Raw genomic sequence first — 17,972 nt, forward strand, 5'->3', positions numbered from 1 at the left:
ATCCTGAGTTCAATTGATGCACGTCATTACATTGTTTGGTATTAATAGAGGATGAACTTTATCAGTCTATTAATACAATACATTTGAGAAACATTTCTAAAACTGAATGCCACTGAATTGCTATGAATACCCAATGATCTCACTCGTATACTGAAAGTCCTGCTACGCTGGTCCACTCTACCTATCAGAGTCATGGAAAAATACAGAATGGAAATGGTGCCTTCAGCCTATTGTAGACCACCTAACTGCACAACTTGGTCATAGTGATATACAGTATGGAAACGGCCACTTCGACCCAACTTGCACACAATGACCAACTTATACAATCTAACCCCGTCCTATCCATGTACCCATCCAAATGGTTTTTTTAAATGCTGATTTAAAGTGCCTGGCTTGTCTGGCAGCTCATTCCATATACCTACCACACATGTGTAAAAAATAAAAAGATAAAAATGCCCCTTAGATTCCTATTAAATCTTTTGCCTCTCGCCTTAAATCTCCCACCTCAACTTGCATTAATTTTATTCAGCTCACATTCTCAGCAACTATCCCTTCCCCACCCAGCCAACATTCCACTGCTCTCCTCCACACTAGGAACCATTTAGAAGGCAATTAACATGCATCTACCTATCTTTGGTCCTTGAAGAAATCAGATTTAAAACCCCATGGCGGAGAACACGTAATCTCAACACAGACAGGATAGAAGTCAGAACCTGGGTCTCTGCTGCGAGCTGCCCATATGTGATGTAATTCCCACATTACATGGTTGGCACAATGTTCTTAGGATAACTAAATTTGGGCAGGATGTACCAAATTACTGGTTTCGCCCAAATCCCAAAGTCAAATAAAAATTCACCCAATGCAAGTTTATATGCACTTGTCAGCATTTAATCCAGCCACTGCTCAATCAAGATATTGGTTTTGGCTGTACCCTCAAAACCCTCACTACCCTTGGAGTATTTAATCTTGCAGGTATTTGTGCAGTGTGAAGTATTATTTTAGCCAATATTTGTGACCTATCATTTCCTCCTATATGTAGAACACTTGTAGCAGTGGATCTTATTAACCACAAATGGACACGTTTTCCACGTTCAATGCTGTCAGCCATGCACTCATAATTTCCATAACCATGCACTCTGCATGAGGTAGCTCATGTTCATGTCTATGAACACCGGGTATTTTGATCAACCCTGCAGTGAACAGACAAGCTGCTTATAAACCACCTCGGTTACAAAGGGACCTTAATTTTTATTTCTTCTTTTCTTCTTTTACTGCAGCCATTAATACGATTCCCTTCAGTACAGATGAGAGCAACGAAGACACAATCGGCGTGTTGGTGCGGCTAATCACGGAGAAGAAAGGTTAGTACTGATTTATTCATTCAATTGTCTTTCGCGGTGTGTGGTCATGATTGAATGGTGGAGTAGACTTGATGGGCTGAATGGCCTAATTCTGCTCCTATGTCTTATGGTCTCATCAATATAAAGATGTGGGAGGAATGCAGTAACATCATGTAGGCCTTGCTGTTCTTGAGCCAAGTACTACTTTTCTTTGTGTAGGAAGGATTTGCAGGTGCTGGTTTCCAGCAAAGCTAGACAAAATGCTGAAGTAACTCAGCAGGTCAGGCAGCATCTTCAGGCTGAACTATTCTTCAGACTGAAGGATCTCGACCCAAAACATCACCTATTCCTTTTCTCCAGAGATGCTGCCTGACACACTGAGGTACTATTCTTTGTTCATTATTGAATGCCTGAAGCCAACAGGAGATGGTTACTCAGCACTATGTCTATGTAGTCAGATCCATCAGAACCTCGGAGTAAAGAATATGAGAGAGTAAAAATAAGACCTATGTTTATTCAACAAAATGTGCAACGTATCTGCTGAGAATTGTCGTGAACATTGCCTCCGTGCACTATCACTGCCAAAATCATAAACAGGATGTTATAGGGAGGAGTACAGAACAAGGACACTTGTTGTGATCCAATTTACATGTCACTGCAAGCACCATTAATTCTGTTGTGTTACTGCTGTTAGTTTGAGACATAGTTTGGCTTTGTTCATTGTGCTAAGAAATTTCAGTCTAAGTTGGTTCCAGATTCACTTCTAATTCATCACACCAACTCTTAATATTAGTATATAAACAATTCAAGAAAGTGGAACTTTCTTCCCACTCAATTTTTTTGATTGACTCCCCAATGAAGAATAAAATATTGAACGAGTCTCTTGGATAACAGCCTGGGCAGCTGCCTTTGAGATTGTGAAGCAGGGTATTGTCTGATGTTATCAGTGTTGCAATGCAAAGCGTTTATTTAAAAAATATTATAATTGTGGTGTGCTTGTTAATAACAGAAAACGCCGCAGCCTTGCAGGAGATGTTAAGGGAGCATGAACTCTTGAAGGGAAGTACCACCAACAATATGACAGAAATCAGTAAAAATTTATCAGAAAGGTAAGTTTTCAATATATGCACTTTAAAATCTGTGACTATTTGGCTTTTTTTCCTGAAGGAATCTGGACGAGTTTGTGATGGAACACATTTTTATGCCTCTTGTCATTTTTTCTCTCCTTTGATGACAACATAGAATAATGCAACTGGTTAATGCAAAACATGTACTGAATTCTATCCATTCGCTACACATTTAATTTGCAGCCAGGATTCCTACAAGCCACACACCAAAGAACTCCAATGATGATCTTGACCTTCTTCCCCTTCCTCCCTCCCCCAGATCCTCCTGCCCACCCAATATATCCTACTTGTGAGGTACATCCCTTCATTATACTACTCATTGAACAAGGTTGCCTGGACTCTAAACGGACAAAACCTCTGCCAGAAAACATTGACATTTCAGCTCAATGTACATTCAAAACAGAATGAAGTGGTCACCACCATTTCATTCACAAACATTCCTCCCACACAATCTGCTAGTAAGCCATCACAAAAGGATGGCTTAAAGGACAAGGACAAAGGACATTTATCATGTACACCAAATGGTGTAGTGAAATTTGTCTTGCCATGCAGCACACAGATAAAGATTAGACATAACATTAAAGAAATTTAACAATAAACATAAATACATCCCCCCACAATGGTTCCCACTGTGGGGGAAGGCACAATGTCCAGTCCCCATCCCCAGTTCACCCATAGTCGGGCCTATTGAGGCCTCCGCAATCGCCTCTACGGAGGCCCGTTGTTCCAGGCCGTTCTCGCCGAGTGATGTAGCTCCAGCGTCGGGAGAACCCTCTCAGCGGCTTGGGACACCTGGAGAGGCCGCTTCCTAACTGGAGAATGCGGCTTCCGAAGCCGACAGGCCGCGCCCGATGGAGCTTCACCACTGACGATCTCGTCGCGAGATCCCAGGCTCCCGGTGAAGGGTTCGGCGCCGCTGGCCGCTCCACAGACCCGCAGCTCCACGATGTTCACCTGCGGTCTCAGCATTCCGGAGCTCCAGTGCGGCGACCCGGGCAAGGCATCACCCGCTCCGCGATAGCGCTCCAGCGCTGTGCCACCGCCGAAGCTGAAGTTCTGGGTGGTCCCCTTAAAAAGGGTCTCGACCAGAAACGTTGCCTATTCCTTCGCTCCATAGATGCTGCCTCGCACAGAGTTTCTCCAGCATTTTTGTCTACCGTCACAAAAGGAGTGACCTTTTTGGATGGAGTGTTTGCATTTTAACATCTTGTTTTGAAAGAGAACAGAACTCGTCCTTTGGTAGAGAGATCATTGCTAATGTTAACTGCAAGTTTTTTTAACATCAATGCTGCATGTACAACAAAATAATCACGGTTCAAATGTAGTGTGTTGGATTCCACTGTAAGCATCTCTGATAATGTTGGTGCGTAAGACAGCCATATGAGTTGCTAAAAGCAAAAGGAAAATTGCCACCTGAAAGCAACCTGCCACCTGATACAGCAGCTACTGAATTCAAATAGACGTGCATTAATAAGAGCTGTGGGAAGCAGCAGCATTGATAATCTCCATTTCTTTCATTGCAATTATTGGGCTTTTCTAAATAATAGCTAAGAATTTAATCTGACTGTATAAAGCAAACTGATAAAACCCAGTTAATTTAAAGAAATTATCCTGATTTTCCCACAGATGAATTGCAAGGCCATTTGTTCTGTGTAATTAATATAATGGTGTGATGCACATTATGGAATAATTCCATATCCACATAGACCTGTTCCATGTTATCTGCTCTTTCGCATCCTCTCCCTACACCCCAAGGTCAAGTTACAGAGGTCAAATAACTTGCATGTCTTTGGGAGGTGTGAGGAATCTAAGAAACTCACGTGGTCACAGGGAGAATATGCAAACTCCACACACCACCTGTGGTCAGGATTGAACCCAGGTCTCTGGAGCTGAGACAGCAGGTCTGCCTATTGCGCCATCGTGCTGCCTATTTCTCCCCGTGACCCCGTGGATTTTCTCTCGATGCCTTGGTTTTCTCCCGTATTCCAGAGATGTGTGGGTCAATGGGTTAATTGGCCATTTGTAAATTGCCCCTAATGTAGGTCTATGGTAAATCATTGAAGTTTTGGGAATGTGGGGAAATGAACCATCGATCACCCATTCGACCTAGTTCTATGTTATCCCACTTTCACATTTACTCCCCACACACTTTACAGAGGCCGATTAACTTACAACCCCACACGTCTTTGGGTTGTGGGAGGAAACCGGAGCACCCAGAGGAAACCTATGTGGTCATGGAGAACGTGCAAACTCCATTCCATTGATGGTCTATTCCATTGGAATTGACTTTATTGGTAAAATGATCCAAGATCAGATCTCAAGCCCTTTTGTATTTTCTACAGGTTTGTTCCATTGTTGTCTATTCCCAAACTATGTAAACATCATCACATCCACACGGTACAGACCTCTGCAACCCTGTTGGGTTCCAGCTGTACTAGGTGCAGTCAGAAGAAGTGGCCGGAACTGCTGTTGAATCCACCTATCAGGAACACCACCAAATCCGTCAAAGTGGGAAACAGGGCCAGTAGGCCTGGTGAAATCACCATCCTATCTATTGGCAGGTAAGCATCTTGCTGCACTGAAGACCATGCCTTCTAATTTTGGAGATCATCTAAAGTTTTCGACAGTATACAAATTATTCTGCCACACATTTACATCACATTAATGATAAACTTTTCATTTAAAATCATAAAATGCTTGAAACTCCAACAAGTCAGACAGGAAACAATGAGTAGGGATTAACGGGTCCCTTTCAGAATGGCAGGCAGTGACTAGTGGGGTGCCGCAAGGCTCGGTGCTGGGACCACAGCTATTTACAATATACATTAATGATTTAGATTAAGGAATTAAAAGTAACATTAGCAAATTTGTAGATGACACAAAGCTGGATGACAGTGTGAACTGTGAAGAGGATGCTATGAGCATGCAGAGTGACTTGGACAGATTGGGTGAGTGGGCAAATGCATGGCAGATGCAGTATAATGTGGATAAATGAATGAATAAATTTGTTGGCCAAGTATTCGCATACAAGTAATTTGCCTTGGTGCTCTGCCCGCAAGTGACAACATGACATACAGTGACAGTTAGGAATGACACATTAAACATTAATAATAATAAAACATAAATGTGAGGTTATCCACTTTGGAGGCAAGAACAGGAGGCAGATTATTATCTGAATGGTGTCAGGTTAAGAAACGGGGAAGTACAATGAGACCTGGGTGTCCTAGTACATCAGTCACTGAAAGTAAGCATCCAGGTACACCAGGCAGTGAAAGCTAATGGCATGTTGGCCTTCATAACAAGAGGAGTTGGGTATAGTAGGAAAGAGGTCCTTTTACAGTTGCACAGGGCCCTGGTGAGACCACACCTGGAGTATTGTGTGCAGTTTTGGTCTCCTAATTTGAGGAAGGGCATACTTGCTATTGAGGGAGTGCAGCGTAGGTTCATGAGGTTAATTCCCGGGGTGGCGGGACTGTCATATGAAAGAATGGAGCGATTGGGCTTGTATTCACTGGAATTTGGAAGGATGAGAAGGAATCTTATAGAAACATATAAAATTATTAAGGGATTGGACGCACTAGATGCAGGAAACATGTTGGGGGAGTCCAGAACCAGGGACCAACGTTTAAGAATATGGGGAAGGCCTTTTAGAACTGAGATGAGGAAAAACTTTTTCACACGAGTTGTGAATTTGTGGAATTCTCTGCCTCAGAAGGCAGTGGAGGCCGATTTACTTGATGCATTCAAAAGAGAGTTAGAGGGAGCTCTTGGGGCTAGTGGAATCAAGGGGTATGGAGAGGAGGCAGGAACGGGGTACTGATTGTGGATGATCAGCCATGATCACATTGAATGGCAGTGCTGGCTCGAAGGGCCGAATGGCCTACTCCTGCACCTATTGTCCACATATCTATGTAGGATCTTCGGACAGAGAAAGAGTTAACAATTCATGAGTTTTGATGGAAATTCATCAATCTGAAAAGTTAAATCTTTCTCTCTCCACAGATGTCAATGGCCCTGCTGATTATTCACATTTATTTGTTTCCTGTTATTACTGATTTCTGTCTCTTTTCTCTCCTCATGACCTGAAGTCAACTTTCACATTTATTATACAGCAAAGAATAGGCCATTTTCTTCAACTACACTGTGCCGTTGTTTAGACTCTACACAAGCCTGACCATCTATGAATAGTCCTAATTACTTCAAATGTAATGTTTCATCAACTCTTTCCCTTCTCCAAGTCACATGGAGCAGTGTTTCCACAATATGTCAGCTTTACCATTCCCAATTGCTCATCTTCCATGAGTGACTCCATACAATGAACACTGGTTATTTATTTAATTGTGGTTGCTCACTCTAAATGGAATTGACTGGATATTGTGACTGTTTTCACCCAGGCCAGGGAAGCTGAGGACAATTAAAACATCACTACATTCTTCTGGTCTGCTGCACATGTCAATTGAATTAACATTTTCTACCACTGTTACTAAAATATAATGCTTAATCAGCACATTGAAATGCTCTGCTGTAGAATGTACAGACAGCCAATGGCACACAAATGAATAAGACCTTTTACAGAGTTGTTTGTTGTATACAATTAACTACCATTCTACCTCATAGTAATTAATTTATCCTGGTTCAGTGTTGACATAATTGTGTAATTTTCAAAGACTAATATTTTACTGGGCAATCCATCTCCAATTCACATGCCCCCAAAGAGAGCATGTCTCCTATATGTCATTTTCTCTGACTATATGTCGATGATTCGAAATGACTGACATGGCCTGATTTTCTACACTGTTTCGAAGCACTGTAGTATTTCTTTTTTTTTACGCACTGAAGTCGGGGGTTTAGTGTTGGGCTGTTGACATTTCTGCTTGAGTAAATCCTCGTCTGACCTGCAACCTATTCTGATTGGGGACATTTTAATGTTCAAAGAGGCCTAGGTGTCTTGCCTCTCAATGAAAGCTCGCATGCAGTAAGTAATTAGGATAGCAAATGGTATTACAAGAGAATGAGATGACAGATGTCCTTCTACAATTATATAGGACCTTGGTGAGAGCACACCTCTGAACTAAAATACTTCCATGATCTTTATAAGTCTCCTCTGGCCTTCACCTTTTTCCTGTATTGTGGTGAACAGAGCTGAATGCTGTAGCCATGGCCTAATTGATCTAAGATAGACACAATGTTGGAGTAACTCAGCGGGAAAGGCAGCATCTCTGGAAAAGAGGAGGTGATGTTTCGGGTCGAGACCCGTCTTCGGACTGAGTCAGGGGAGAGGGAGTCTAGAGATATGGAGGGGTAAGGTGTGTAAACGACAGATCAAAGCAGACGATGCTAAGGAAATGTAGAATGGTTCATTGTTGGCTATGGGGAAGGTGGCATGGAGGCATACAATCAGTACAATTAGAAGGACAGTGAAACTTGTTGGAGAACTAGGGTTGGGAAGAGACGGATGTGAATGCTGTGCCTTGGGATAATGAGCATCATTATCTGAGCCGCTGCTGATAAGAATCTCTCGCTGTTCATTCTGTTCGCGATTTCACGGAACGGAGCACATGAGTTCATCAATAGGAATCATTTAGAGGTTTACCAGGATGCTGCCTGGATTAGGGGATATCAGATATAAATAGTTTCCACAAACTTGGATTCTTTTCTCCGGAATGTCAGGCTGAGGGATGACCTAATCGATGTGTATAAAATGATAAAGATGTGTGGACAATCAGAACCTTTTTACCAGGGGTGACATTGTCAAATACTGAAAGGCAGTACTATACTATAGGGGAGACTGTTTAAAGGAGATATGTGTAATTATTTTCCATATGGTACTGGGTGCCTGGAGGATCCTGCCGCCAGCAGTGGTAGTGAAAGCAGAAACAAAAGTGGTACTAAAGAGGCTTTAAATAAGCAAATGAATATGGAGGGATATGGATCGCATGCAGGTAGAAGGGCTTAGTTTAAGTAGCCCATTGTGCTTGATGCAGGCATCGTGGGCTGAAGGCAGGAGAAATGCAACCCAGAAGCAGGTTCTTCAAGGTCCTCCCCCACCCCACCCAAATCTCTCTCTTTAGGTGTCAGCATTTAATGGAAATTCTAACACCCAATTCTTTTTCTTTTACTAAAATACTTTAATTGAAAGATGCTTGAAGATTTTTGAAGATGTATTCATTATTATAATGCATTTTGCTAGAGCTACAATAATATAGCCAAAATTCAAGGACATTAATAAATAAATAAAAACATTATTATGTGTAATGCATTTTTCAACTTTTCATCATTTTCTCCTTACTATGACAGGTTTCGCGTTACTCAAATTCCTGAACAGAAGCCGAATTTAACTGATGGGAAATATCTCCCATTGTCAATGAAAAATGATTCAGGGGACATTACCTGTGACAGTTCAATGGACCAAAAATCTCTGCTGGACTCAATGAAATGCTTAAAACACACAGACAGCCAGCAAGAGGTAAGAGTGTGCAATCCCTGAGGTGCTTGAGTTGCATTTGATTCAATTCAATGATACTTTATTGTTGCATGTACCTAGATATCATGAAATGTTTTTTGCATCAATCTGGTAAAATCATACAGCAGACCTGTCTCCTAATTTTGGTCTCCTAATCTGAGGAAAGACATTCTTGCCATAGAGGGAGTACAGAGAAGGTTCACCAGACTGATTCCTGGGATGTCAGGACTTTCATATGAAGAAAGACTGGATAGACTCGGTTTGTACTCGCTAGAATTTAGAAGATTGAGGGCGGATCTTATAGAAACCTACAAAATTCTTAAGGGGTTGGACAGGCTAGATGCAGGAAGATTGTTCCCGATGTTGGGGAAGTCCAGAACAAGGGGTCACAGTTTAAGGATAAGGACCGAGATGAAGAAAACATTTTTCACACAGAGGGTGGTGAATCTCTGGAATTCTCTACCACAGAAGGTAGTTGAGGCCAGTTCATTGGCTATATTTAAGAGGGAGTTAGATGTGGCCTGTAAAGGAGTGATAGCTGACACACTGTAACCTTTACTGGTAGTTTATTATAGCACATGGCACACACGTCCCAGCACTGACTGCATCCAGCCTTCAGGCGTACTGGGACCTAGTGGGAGGAACAAAGGGAGGATACTACAGTTATACTAATATGATGGGGCGTGGTTAGTGGTGATGAGGTAACTACATTATAGGTTGCATGCATAACCCATCTACATCCTTCCCCTTACAATTTAAACAAGTTACAACAATGGCAGGTTTGTTATACAGAACCTGCAAAGCTAAGCATACTCTCCGTAGCGAGCCGGAGGTTTTACAATCCGACCCGAGCGAGTGCGCACCGCACCTTCACCCTCCCCACCCGAAAGAAGAGGAGGAGGGACAGGAACAGAAACAGGACGGGGAGAGAAGGTGGGCGGAGAACCCAGCTTGGAGGGGGAACGGAGAGGCACTGGTGAGCCAGGTGAAACAGAAGGGGTAGAATGAGCAGAAGTGGGAGAAGAGAAGACCTTCCAGGGGACAACAGAGCCTGAGGAGCAAACCAGGAGGAGCAGGGGGGGGTACCCGAGGCAAAGGGACCGACCGTGGCATGCAGGGAGCAGAGGGTACGTTAGTGGAGGAAGGCTCGACACGCGACGGAGGGGTATACGGAATCGCAGGAGGTGGTTTGGGCTCGTTAACCGCCAACAGGTGCTGGCGGCTGCGTCGGTATACAGTCCCTTCAAAATCCACGAGGTAGGACCGTGGCGCGCTGTCAAACCCGACGACGGTGGCAAGTCGGGAGTAGCCGGTGGGCGTCTGCAAACGGACGACCTGTCCAGGCATCAGTGGCGAAAGAGGGCGGCAGGATTTGTCATGCGAGCGGCGCTGGATTTCGTGCTTCTGGGCAATACGTTGCTGGACATCAGCAGGCTGCAGGACTTTGGGCATCAGGGACTGCTGGGCAATAGGCATCGGAGGGCGGACAACACGGGACATGAGTCGCTGGGCAGGGGATCCCATGGTACTGTCTCTGGAAATGTTCCGAAGGTTCAGGAGACCCTGATAGAAATCCCCGTTCGAGAGGCGGGTTTGTTCAAGCAGGTGCTTAGCGCTGCGGACCGCCCGTTCAGCTAGACCATTGCTCTGCGGGTACTCCGGGCTGCTGGTGAAATGATTAAAGTTCCACTTTGCAGCAAACGCACGAAATTCAGGCGCTGGTGAACTGGCGTCCGTTGTCTGTCTGCAGCCGGACAGGGGAACCAAACGTGGCAAAGTGACGGCGAAGTTTGCTGATCACCATCTCGGAGGTGATGGCAGGGAGGAGGTCTACCTCGAACCAATTCGAGTAAGAGTCTACTAGCACAAGGTATTGCTTCCCACGCCAGTCGAAAATATTGGCAGCCAGAGAAGACCAGGGCATGTCAGGGGCAGGCTGCTGCAAAAGCGGCTGTCTTTGCTGATGCGGGGCAAGAGAGTTACAGTCCGGACAGGAATCCACCCTGGCCTGGATGTACTTAGCCATGGCCGGCCAGTAGTACTGTTCCTGGGCATGCGAGATAGTGGCATCAGCCCCGGGATGCCCCATGTGGGCGGCGTCAAAATACAAGCCATGCAGCGAGGCAGGGACGACCACTTTGTGTCCTTTGATAATGATGCCGTCCCGGAGGACCAACTCATCGCGGACCAAAAAATAGGGGTGGACGCTAGCAGGCAACGAATTCCGTTTGGTGGGCCACCCGCGCTTGATGACAGCAGCAAGCTGCTGCAGGTCAGGGTCGTTTGCGGTATGTGCAACCAGGCACTGTAGTTGCTTGGAAGGGACGAAGTTAACGTTCAGTACCTGTAAGTCCGACTGCTCGAAGGGGTGCCGGTCGCAGGAGGCCCGGGGGGCCCGGGACAGCGCATCAGCAACATGCATCTCGGTGCCCCTCTTATATATGATCTTAAAGTCAAAGCGCTGTAGCTGCAGCATCATCCGCTGTAGCCTGGCTGGAGCGCAGTGTATAGGTTTGTTCAGTATCGTTACCAGTGGCTGGTGATCCGTCTCAACGGAGAACCTGGTGCCAAATAGGAAGTCCTTGAACTTCGAACACGCGAAAACCACCGCCAGCAGCTCCTTCTCTATCTGAGCATAGCGCTGCTCTGTGTCCGTCATGGTCCTAGAGGCATAGGAGATGGGCAGCAGTGAGTCATCAGCGTGGGGTTGCAGGCAGGCAGCACCCAGTCCAAAGCGAGAGGCGTCGCAAGTGACCACGATCGGGCGCCGTAGATCAAAGAACTTCAGGGTAGGTGTGCTGACCAGCCTCGTCTTTAGCAGGTCGAACGCCTGCTGGTGGTGGAAACCATGCCCAGGCAATGTCCTTTTTAGTGAGCTGTCTCAGGGGTGCGCTCAATTCGCTGAGGTCGGGGATAAACTTCCCCAGGTAATTCACCATACCCAGGAAACGCTGCAGACTGACAACGTGCCGATTTGAAACCATGCGCGACCAGCTCACCAGAGACATTCTCGTCACTGGCATGATTGATCAGAAGCTACATGCCGAACTGCTGCAACGGCCTGACCTAACCCTGACTCGGGCAATGCATGCGTGCCGCATTGCCGAAGTGGTCACCCCTCCGCATGGGCAGAGGGGGTCTGACAGCCGAGCCATAAATCTAACGTGTTGCTGGACAACGTCGTATGAGGGACAACTTTCGCCCTCCACCCGTTCGTACATCCCGGGACCCGAGATCTAAAAAGTGTCCAAACTGCAATTACGTGCACTCCACAGAATCACAGTGCCCAGCCCTTGGGAAGACCTGCAATTTCTGTGGGAGAAGGAACCATTTTGCAGCTGCCTGCCGGTCCCGTGGGAAAGTGCCCTCAGCTCCCAGACAACTCCTAAACAACCTTCTGCAAGTTGATAGCGAGATGGATTCTCAGTCCTCTGTTGACGCTGCCCCCGACTCTGAGCTCAGCTATTCCACGGGAGATGTAAGTATTTACACTCTCCTCCACAGCCGATCTCGCCTCCCTGATCCTTCTGTGAATATAACTGTAAACAACAAGTCCTTCTCTGCTAAGCTGGACACGGGGGCGAAAGTGAACGTAATGTCAACAAAGCTGTTCCACCAGATAAGGAAGAATGAGCTGCTGATTGCAGATCGCTCTGTTTTGCGTGCATATGGGGGAGAGGAACTAACACCTGTGGGGAGGGCGACCTTCCACTGCGTGCTGCAGAAATCTTCCCAGGACCTGTCTTTCTTTATTCTGGACAGTGACTGTGTGACGTTGCTGAGCAACCAGGCATGCCAGGATCTTGGTCTGGTGTCGTTTGACCGTACGGTCCACGAGGTGCAAGCTGTGATGGATCCACTATCCGAGTACCCAGACTTGTTTGACGACAAGTTGGGGAAGCTGCCGTTGGTGTACAAGATCATGCATAACCCATCTACATGGCCCTTGTGGCTAAAGGGATCAGGGGGTATGGAGAGAAGGCAGGTACAGGATACTGAGTTGGATGATCAGCCATGATCATATTGAATGGCGGTGCAGGCTCGAAGGGCCGAATGGCCTACTCCTGCACCTATTTTCTATGTTTCTATGCCCTCATCTAGGCAGTACACAAAGAATCACCACGTTTCTGGCACCAACAAAGTTACAAAATGCATGTTTCCCTCTCCCCTGACTGTCTGAAGGGTCTCAACACCAAACGTCAGCTATTCCTTTACTTCAGACAGCGGCCTGACTCCATTATTCCAGCTTGTTGTGCCTATCTTTGGTTTAAACAAGCATCTGTGATTCCTCCTGCTCACAATTAAATTATTGGCTGCATCATCACCAGATTGTTTGTTTAAAACAGGCTGACTGATAGAATGCTTACACAAGGCAAATCTTCGTATATTTCTCCACAATTCCTTCATTCTCTGACACGTAAAGATTTTTCTCACTGAAGAAGGTTGTATCTGAATCATTTAATGACACACATTTATTTATTTATTGCTGTCAATATCAACCGTTAATGGTCATTCTTGATTAGCCCTGAACTGAGGAGGTAGTTAAGAATCAACCATATTGGTGGATCTCATGTCCAGATCAGGTAAGGTTGGCAGATTTCCTTCTATGAAGGGCATGAGTAGACCAGACCTGATTTGATAGACAATCTGGTAATTTGTGGTTACTGATTACGGCTTTTTTCATTATAGCTTAATTATATATTTTTACCAAACAATTCTTGTTTAGCCTGTTTGAAACATTGTACAAATAAGGTAGCCTTCATTTTGCATTCAATAAGTTATACTGACTTAAAGTTAAACAGCACAGAAATGCCAAACAAGATGCCCCATTCAAGATAGTCCCTTCTAACCCATGTCCCAAAAAACGTTTCCTATCTATGTATGTCCAAATATCCTTTAAATGTTATTTTACCTGCCCCAACTACTATATTTGGCCGCTCATTCCATATAACCACCCTTCTGTGTGGAAAAAGTTGCCCTGATTTCTATTAAATCTTTTCCCCTCCTATGGCCTCTAGTTCACGATTTCCCCCACGCTGGGGAAAAAGACTTCATTCATTCAATCATACTATCTATTCCCCTCATGATTTTATCTACTTCTATGAGATCACCCCTTAGCCTCCTATGCTCCAAGGAATAAAGTCTTAGCCAGTCCAACCTTTCCACATAGCTCAAGCACTCATCCTAGCAACATCCTTGTAAATCTACTATGTACTCTTTCCAGCCAAGTGGCATATTTCCTATACCAGGGTGACCAAAACTGAACACAGTACTCCAAGTACAGCCATGACCAACATCTAGTACGTGTAGCATAACATCCCAACTTCTATACTCAATTCCCTGATGTGGATAAATGTGAGGTTATCTACTTTGGTAGCAAAAACAGGAAGGCAGATTATTATCTAAATGGTGTCCAGTTGGGAAAAGGGGAAGTACAACAGGATCTGGGGGTCCTTGTTCATCAGTCAATGAAAGTAAGCATGCAGGTGCAGCAGGCAGTGAAGTAAGCGAATGGCATCTTGTCATATCAAGAGGAGTTGAGTATAGGAGCAAAGAGGTCCTGCAGTTGTACAGGGCCCTAGTGAAACCACGCTTGGAGTATTGTGTGCAGTTTTGGTCCCCTAATTTGAGGAAGGGCATTCTTGCTATGGAGGGAGTGCAGCGTAGGTTTACAAGGTTAATTCCTGGGATGGCAGGACTCGTATGCTGAGAGAATTGAGCAGCTGGGCTTGTATACTCTGGACTTTAGAAGGATGAGAGGATATCTTATTGGAACATATAAGATTATTAAGGGTTTGGACACACAAGAGGCAGGAAACTTTCAAGAGAGAGCTAGATAGGACTCTTAAAGATAGTGGAGTCAGGGGATATGGGGAGAAGGCAGGAACAGGGTACTGATTGTGGATGATCAGCCATGATCACATTGAATGGTGGTGCTGGCTCGAAGGGCCGAATGGCCTACTCCTGCACCTATTGTCTATTGACAGGAACAGAGAAAAGACACAAGATCTGCAATGGTTTTGTAGATTGGCAGAGCAGAAGGCTGGAGGCCCCATTCCTGCTTCTGTTCCAAGTTTATAGTTCCTTTCTGTCATCGTAATTAATCCAATAAATACTTTCAGAGTGTAAATTTAACAATCCTCCTAACAAGATGGAAAACACCGAATGAAGATAATTTAATCTTCATAGCATTCTTATTAGCAAATGTGTTTTTTTTTTAAAAACTTGCAGCTACATAGTTTGTGCTTCAAAATGAAATCACAAATTGTGATTTTGGATTTTGAATGGACTGATAGACTGCAAAATGTGTTGTGCACAGGATAGATGAGGCAAGTGCATTGTATGCTTGATACTTGGAGTTCTTTGAACCCCACAATAACTAACTTAAGCCTCAAACAGAATTGCATGATTTATTTTAAAACAGTACAATGGAAAATCACCCACTAAGTTGGTGAGGCAGCATTGTGAGGCCGCTGTGGTACAACCAGAGGAAATGGAAATTAATTATGGTGACTACCAGATTTACACGTGACATCTGCATGGTTGTATGACAGGAAGTCGTGTTAAGCCTCAAAATAAAAGGATGTACTTTTAGAAAGGAGATGAGAAGGAATGTCTTTAGTCAGAGGATGGTGAATCTGTGGAATTCATTGCCACAGCATGCTGTGGAGGCCAAATCAATGGATATTTTTAAGGCGGAGTTTGGCAAATTGTTAATTCGGAAGGATGGCGGCGGTTGTGGGCAGATGGCAGGAAAATGGGGTTGAGAGAGAGAGATAGATCATCCATGATTGAATAGCAGAGTAGACTTGATGGGCCGAATGGCCTAATTGTGTTCCTAGAACTTATGAAATGCTGGAGTAACTCAGTGGTTCAGGCAGCATCTCTGGAGAACATGGATAGGTGTTGTTTCACGTCGGGATCATTCTTCTGACTATACCTATCCATTTTCTCCAGAGATTTTTGCCTGACCCCCCCCCCTGACTTACTCCAGCACTTTGTCCTTTGAGCTTTTGTGTAAACCAGCATCTGCAGTTCCTTGTTTCGAGATACTGAGCTAGCCGGATTGACTTGCCCTCAAAGGGCATTCTGCAAAGCAGGTATCTAACTCTAAGAGCAAGGGGTTAAAGCTCCAGGAATGATCTAAAGATGAACCTCTTCACCCAGTGAAAGGCAAGAACACCACTGCCTGAGCAGAGACCCTTGCAACATTAGGGTATTTAGATAAGCACCTGAATTGCCAACACAAAGAAGACAACAATGTGATTAATATGGATAGGTATTTGATGGTCTGCAAGGATGTGATAGCCCCAGGAGTCTGTTTCTGTGCTGTGACTTTATGACATTATTACACCAATTCCAGCTATCAATTGAGCAAATTTTGTTTAGTTTAGAGATACAGTGCAGCAACGGGCCCTTCAGCCCACTGAGTCCGTACCAGCGATACGCAAAAACTATCCTACACACAGTAGGGACAATTTACATTTATACCAAGCCAATCAATCTGCAAGTCTTTGAACCAAACTGTTCTCTGTACTGTTTTCAAAACATCAACATTTTGCAAGGAGACCAATATTGCTCCCAAATGTGAAGATCAGAGTTTGAAAATACCCATGAATACAAAGAATAGTTGAAACCTTTGAAGAAAAATATATTTAACATTGAAAGTTAGTTATTGCAGAGTGGTGTAGTGGAGAACTACAGGACTCTCAATCACATATTGCAGTAACCTCTTATTTGCCCACTGCAGACTTTAAAACCCTTTTCTTCTATTAAACAGGTTGGTGACTGAGTTTATTGAAGATCCTGAAGTGGTCCAAGTTACCCCTGGTGTGGGCTGTAGAAAAGGTGGACAATGCAAGCCTTGAAAATATGAACATTTGAGATAGGGAAAAAAAAAATCCCTTTCCAAAATACTGTGGGTTATTAGTGCAAAAGGTGAGAAAATGTGGTCTACCTAAAAAGAATGCAGGGAAGCTGCCTTCGGTCATGTGAACACAACTGGAAAACTGAGATTCGAGGAACAAGATGCCATCAACAGCTGGAATGTGTACCCTCTAAATCACTCTCCCATCGTTTGACTCTTGTGTTATTTTTCAAATATTAACTTGTTTTGTAAAAGTTGTAACTTGAACTGCACATAAAGGTGCTGTTTATCTATTTGTTGACCCTTAATTTTCTTTTAGACTGATTCATTTGTTTGATCAAGTTTCATGCCATCTTGTAGATTTTTTTATTCTATTTTGAAGACCACCAGAGTCCTTCTGTGGAATTAAGCTTAACAGCATCCTTGTGATTACACATGTAGTACTAAGCCATGCAGTGAACCTGAACAAGGCTAGGTTGTAGGACCGACAGCCGGCAAATAGCAGGGAGAGTTAACGCTGCGTAATTTTAAAGAAAAATGCAATAAGCACTTAGATGTTAAGCAGCCACTTCCGAACATAATGTGAAAATATGTGATTAATAGGAGTGTCAACATTCATTTGTTGCATTAGTTATTTTTTAAATAAGGACCAGCGTTTGAAGCTCTCTCAGGGTCCAACATTACCCAAAGAACAAGTAATGGTGACAGAGCTCTTTAAAAAAGGGACATTCCCTAGATGCTATGGTAAGTAAATCAGCTCAAAACTGGCCACCTAGCCATTTAAAAAATTAAAGGCAGGAACAATGGAAATATCTTTTGACATGGTCAAAGATCTAAATTGTTTTCTCTATCTTTTTAATTATGGCATTGTAAAGAGATTTAAATGTTAAAAAGCAATAATACCCTTTTTTAATTTAAAAAAAAGGAATAATATAACAAATTATTTTGCTACCTCCACAAGTAAATTGTTGCTATCTAGGCATGGCTTGGCTGCCATTTATTTAAGAAAAGGGAGGGTATTTCGTGATATTTAACTTGGTGTTTGTTGTGTACTAACAGCACACACCTCTCATCTGTCAACTTACTGCTAGTTGTGTGGTTGTGGTTAATGCCAACTCTTGCAACAGCTGTGTTCCCTCATCCAGAAATTGGCAAATCACACATTGTGGAACTGC

The 17,972-nt window shown here is 44.0% G+C and overlaps 1 protein-coding gene across 1 annotated transcript in view; it reads left to right on the forward strand.

Annotated features, from left to right (window-relative positions):
• Nucleotides 1-17,708, forward strand: part of relt (RELT TNF receptor) — a 49,725-nt gene extending 32,017 nt beyond the window's left edge. The window contains exons 8-12 of the mRNA XM_033023173.1: nucleotides 1,278-1,361; nucleotides 2,350-2,449; nucleotides 4,810-5,028; nucleotides 8,765-8,933; nucleotides 16,711-17,708. Of these exons, the coding sequence (XP_032879064.1) occupies nucleotides 1,278-1,361; nucleotides 2,350-2,449; nucleotides 4,810-5,028; nucleotides 8,765-8,933; nucleotides 16,711-16,722 (584 nt within the window). The 3' untranslated portion in view covers nucleotides 16,723-17,708. The remainder of the gene's footprint in view (nucleotides 1-1,277; nucleotides 1,362-2,349; nucleotides 2,450-4,809; nucleotides 5,029-8,764; nucleotides 8,934-16,710) is intronic.
• The last annotated feature ends 264 nt before the right edge of the window (nucleotides 17,709-17,972 follow it).

This window comes from Amblyraja radiata, chromosome 6 (assembly GCF_010909765.2).
Source record: "Amblyraja radiata isolate CabotCenter1 chromosome 6, sAmbRad1.1.pri, whole genome shotgun sequence".
In the NCBI taxonomy this organism is placed as follows: Eukaryota; Metazoa; Chordata; class Chondrichthyes; order Rajiformes; family Rajidae; genus Amblyraja; species Amblyraja radiata.